The sequence below is a fragment of the Rhamphochromis longiceps genome, linkage group LG6 (assembly GCF_057381845.1).
Source record: "Rhamphochromis longiceps isolate RC_006_pf linkage group LG6, R_longiceps_female_GT1.1, whole genome shotgun sequence".
NCBI classification, from domain to species: Eukaryota; Metazoa; Chordata; class Actinopteri; order Cichliformes; family Cichlidae; genus Rhamphochromis; species Rhamphochromis longiceps.
The window spans coordinates 17,727,776-17,732,458 of record NC_140562.1 but is presented as its reverse complement, the minus strand read 5'-3'; the positions used below and the strand labels follow the sequence as shown (position 1 = coordinate 17,732,458).

The following is a 4,683-nucleotide window of genomic DNA, read 5'->3' as shown; positions in this document are numbered from 1 at the left end:
TAGGCGTCACCACAGTAGATCACCTGCCACCATCTCACCCGATCCTTAGCGGTCTTTTCTGTCACATCAACCCGCTGCGTGTCCCTCTGATATATAATCTTCATTCCCAATTAAAATCTTAACATCTTGAACTTTCATTCCTCTTCAGAGCACAACTCCATCCTTTCAGGTACTCCCTCACTGAAGATCACAATGTCATCTGAAGACATGCCTGACCTCATCTGCTAACCTGTCCATCACCACTGCAACCAAGAACGGGCTCAGAGCTGATCCCTGATGTAATTCCACCCCCACCTTGAACCCATCTATCACACTTACTGCACAGCTCATCCCTGTACTCTATCATATATCTCAGTCATTATTTTATTTAAATGTCTTTGAGCTTTATTCAAAGTCTTTAAAGTTTTGCACCTGAGTCATAATACATTTGTGCTAAATAAACCTGCTAAACTACAGTAATATCACAGCTTACTTAACAGTTCAGAAAACTACAAGAAAAAAGAAAGAAATTAAAACAGCCATATATAAGAAGTTGAAACAACAACCTAGAAACCTTGTTTCCAGTGTTTTCAGTAACACAGCAAAAACAGGGCCAGAGTCCTTTCTCTCAGGTCGGTCTCTCCAGGGGTCATTAGGCAGCCATCCAGATGGTGAATGAGACGAGCAGGATGAGTACAAACATCAGCGGCGTCACGCAGCCTACATACAGCGCAGTGCACACGCCACACAGTGCAGTCAAAAGGGCGCTCAGTCTGCTGAACACGATCTTCCGTATCGTAGTGCAGAACTGGGGGGAAAATGTCAACATTAGGCTGTGTGTGTGAGATAAATTTAGAAAAGTAGAAGATGTTTGTTCTGAAAAGGGAAAGTCTTAATGACAACAATGTGGACACAAAGTAACACTAGATGGAGCTGCTCGCCTCAGGAAATAGTTAAGTTCAAAATAACAAATGCAGGAAAACTTAACCCCCCCAAAATAAATAAATAAATAAATAAACATAACCTTTAAAAAGCAAGTCTTTGTTTCAATATAAATCCCTAAAAAGTACTAATAAACCATTTTTACACACTGTTTAGTGAGGTAATTATAAAAAGTCCACCCTATTTGAGGAAAAGTCTAAATTAATGTTTTTCCTTTCTAAAATAACACCTATGTAAAAAATTTATATATAAAATGTCTGGTACAATATATATGGTCCTGGCTGCTTTAATTATATTTCCCGTCTGCAATAGATACCAGTAGATTTCTTTCTAATATGGTTTTCAAAATAAAGTGAATAGCAAAATCTACTGTCTTCTATAGGTTTTTTATTAAAAAAAATACTTTGCAAAATTCAATCAAACAAATATTTTGTAGCAGTCTAACTTCCTTAAATGCATTTATTCTGTGTGTGGCAAGGTATTCAAAAATTATGTTTCTACAACAAGAATAGACACGAGGTTTAAACGCAGTGACAAACAACCTATTTAGTCTTGTTTGAAGTCAGACTTGGAAAAAAGTGAACTTCATCCTTTAGTCTTGCTGCTGGGAGGCCTTTCTGTGTGGAGTTTACCTGGTATGTCTGGTAGCTGATGGCCATTCCATATCTGCAGTACATGACGTAGTGTTCACAGTTGTACCACAGCAGGCTGTAGGTGACTGAGCCCAGGAGTTTCTCTGCCCTCCGAGCCACCTCGTCTCCATCTAAGGGAGGCTGTGCGCACACTTTATCCACGTGGTTGATCAGGATCTCGGAGCCATAAGCAAAATCTGCCACAGAGTCCACTCTGACGCTTGCTTCTTTGGTGATGGCCCCCAGGATAAGGCGGTTATTTGTTACCATCTTTGCAATCGCAGATTTGTTTTTGGTGATCGCAGGCAGGATGTCCGGAATGAGATGAGCCACACGATCGTCCCCCAGGTAAATCCCGAAATGTGTGAATAATGTCCTGGGTACCTCAAGCAAGTCGCCGCGCTTGTACAGAGATAAATCATATTTGGGCTTCTCTTCCTTTTTAGAAACTACAAAGAAAAAGCTGAGCAGTTGGTAGAGAAACATGATGGCAGTGTGCAGCACACAGGCTGACACCTGACCGTTTTATTTATAACAGAAATGGGAGGGCCGAGTCTGCCGAGGAGGATTAAATGTTGCTCAATGTTTTAGTGTGAATTTCACAGGAAAACAAAGGAGCTTTCTTTAATCCCTTTTCTGTGTGGTTGGATTTTGAAATTCAGGCCTATTTGTGGGGTATTAAGGTGAAGCGCCCCCATCAGGAAGGCTAATTGGGCAACAAGTTCAATTCCAATTTAAAGGTCACAGTTATTGAGCCATTACACCCAAAGAAGCACCTTTTGTTAGTTTCTTTGTTGCAGACTAGATCGGCCTCCAAGTGTTCAAACCAGTCTCATTATTATTCAGTGATTTGTTGAATATTGAGAGAAATATATTAGATAGATATCTGTGATCTGTATTTATCGTAGGTCTGGGTGTGAGTGGTTGCTGGTTGTCCAGCAGCAGATTGGCAGCCTGTGTAGGATGTACCCCGACTCTCAGCTGAGATAGGTTCTTATAATTTCATGTCAAATACCCTTAAAGCCAAATGTAGTCCTGTGATGGGTTTGACTCTTTCTTGATATAAAAGCATAAAGGTTTGCGATAATCCATCACTTGCTCTCTATCTGTTTGTCAACTATTGTTTTGGAGGCTTTCTCACGCAGCCTGTTCCACAGCTGACCCTATGACCAGTTATCTGCCATTAGCATGGGTGATGCAGGCCTCTTCTTCCACTGGCATTCATGTGGCGATGTAAGAAGAGTCAGATTCACATGAGGCAAACATGTAAAAATGCATTGTTTATTAAACAACTGTCATATTCATAACCTTTATTTACATACAACATTATTATTGATTTAGTCCAATGTTAGCAAAAATAACTCACTGTATTCTTCTAATAAAGAAATCAGTTTAGTCCCCACATTTTGAGAGTAAAATAAGAAACTAATGATGCAGTAACAACATAATACATCAAACACTGTTGGCCAGTGAAATCAGAGAACTGTGACAAAGCATGAAGCTGGAGTTCAGTGTTCAGGGAGGTTTTGCCAAGTAAAAGTTCATCTTCTTTATTGGCTTCTTGCCTTGAGCTCTTTTAACCAGCCATCCAGAGAGTGAAGGGAATCAGAATTGTGGGTAATGTAGTTAAAGGTGCCATACCAAAGTAAACAACAGAGATAATTCCAAGCAGCCCGGAAACGATAACAGTGCGCTGGTCCCTGATGATTGATTTTAGGACCTCACAGAACTGCGGAGGGAAGAAAACAGGAAAAAAAAGTTATTTATCATTGTAACATTTCTTAAAAGTCTCGGCATACTTTAGACATGGCCCCAGGCAATTCGGGATGTTTACCTGCTCTGTTTGCCGGCTCCTTGCTGCTCCGTACCTGCAGTACGTCACGAAGTGTTCACAGTTACTCCACAGTAAACTGTACGGAAAGGCTCCTATGAGCTTTTCAGCTCTCTTGGCGACGGTGTCGTCGGGCAGAGGTGGCGTCTTCATCATCTTATCAGCATGGTTCACGAGGATGCTGGCGCCATACGCGAAGTCCTCCAGCGTGTCTACGCGCACCGTGGCACACCTGTATATGCAGCCGAGGATGAGCCTCTCGTTTGTGATGACAGAGCTGATGAGCTTGTCGTTGCTCGTGAGCACGGGGAGGATGTCTGGAATCAGGTGGGCTACTTTGTTGTCGCCTAAATAGATGCCGAAGTGAGTGAAGAGGGATCTGGGAACCTCTAGCACGTCTCCCCTGCGAAGGGGTGGCGATGGAGTGCGTCGCTCAGCGCGCTCCCGCTGCCGGCTTTCTAACCAGCTGGACTCAAAGAGTTTGAACTTGAAAAGAAGGGAGACCTTCTCCACCAAGAATGTCAGCAGCTGCAGCATCGTGAACATATGCGGAGGAAGTACACCAGAGTGCGTGTGTGGAATGGCCTTTTTATCCTTCCTCGCACGAGGAGGAGAAAGACCGTCCAGAAAATCCCAAGGGCACGATTGGCCAGGAGTAACTTTGCGCACGTGCGCATTCTTCGTAGTTCGTCTCTTTAGCATCTTGCCTTTAGTTGTTTTCTGCGGTGCACACATGCGCAATTGTTTTCCGCTAAACCGCTTTAATCTGTCTCACTGAGCGCAAAACGAACTCGTGTGAAATATTAGTTCAACGAGGAACGGCAGAGTACGTCTGCGTTCAGACTGCAGATTTGAAATGTTAAACAAGATGAACTCATCATGATATGCATCAAAAGTTTTTGAATACACTGTAAGTTAAGGGAAGTCCTCTTTCACAGAGGCTGTATAAACTCTATAAACTCTATTCATAACAACTGTACTGCTCTGATAGCCACTTGTGCTCCAGCCTTTATTGTGTTTAAAAGTGTAGGAGACAAACAAAAGCAAAGTTATAACTACAAAGGAAAATCTCTTTTTAAGTTGTGTTTTTCTGTATTTTGCATCATGTCAGCAAAGCCTTTTTTATTTATTTACTTAGTAAATGACAGATTTCTGGATATTCAGTATCAATACGTTTTTAAAAGCACAAGCTTAAGAAAAAGAACATTTGCATGAACAAAATCATTCAGTCACATACATGTGGCCAATTTAAAATCAACAGTTAACCTAATATCCATGTATTTGAACTGTGGGAGGAAG

At 41.7% G+C, this 4,683-nt stretch overlaps 2 protein-coding genes across 2 annotated transcripts; both read right to left on the bottom strand.

Moving 5' to 3' along the window:
* Nucleotides 1-631: 631 nt before the first annotated feature.
* Nucleotides 632-2,039, bottom strand: LOC146667819 (lecithin retinol acyltransferase). Its single transcript, XM_085408524.1, has 2 exons — nucleotides 1,554-2,039; nucleotides 632-787 (listed from the first exon to the last, which is right to left on the bottom strand). Exons 1-2 carry the CDS (start codon nucleotides 2,037-2,039, stop codon nucleotides 632-634), a joined length of 642 nt encoding a protein of 213 aa, XP_085264650.1.
* An 829-nt stretch (nucleotides 2,040-2,868) lies between these two features.
* lrata (lecithin retinol acyltransferase a) lies at nucleotides 2,869-4,169 on the bottom strand. The gene is made up of 2 exons (XM_085408523.1): nucleotides 3,388-4,169; nucleotides 2,869-3,282 (listed from the first exon to the last, which is right to left on the bottom strand). Exons 1-2 carry the CDS (start codon nucleotides 4,117-4,119, stop codon nucleotides 3,130-3,132), a joined length of 885 nt encoding a protein of 294 aa, XP_085264649.1. The 5' UTR covers nucleotides 4,120-4,169; the 3' UTR covers nucleotides 2,869-3,129.
* Nucleotides 4,170-4,683: the final 514 nt, after the last annotated feature.

Bases quoted from the DNA above. Each gene is read 5' to 3' on its own strand.
- lrata (XM_085408523.1), bottom strand. From the start codon at position 4,119: ATGTGTGCACCGCAGAAAACAACTAAAGGCAAGATGCTAAAGAGACGA. The intron at 3,283-3,387 runs GTAAACATCCCG...TTCCCTCCGCAG, and splicing joins GGAGCCGGCAAACAGAGCAG to TTCTGTGAGGTCCTAAAATC.
- LOC146667819 (XM_085408524.1), bottom strand. From the start codon at position 2,039: ATGTTTCTCTACCAACTGCTCAGCTTTTTCTTTGTAGTTTCTAAAAAG. The intron at 788-1,553 runs GTAAACTCCACA...TTTTCCCCCCAG, and splicing joins TCAGCTACCAGACATACCAG to TTCTGCACTACGATACGGAA.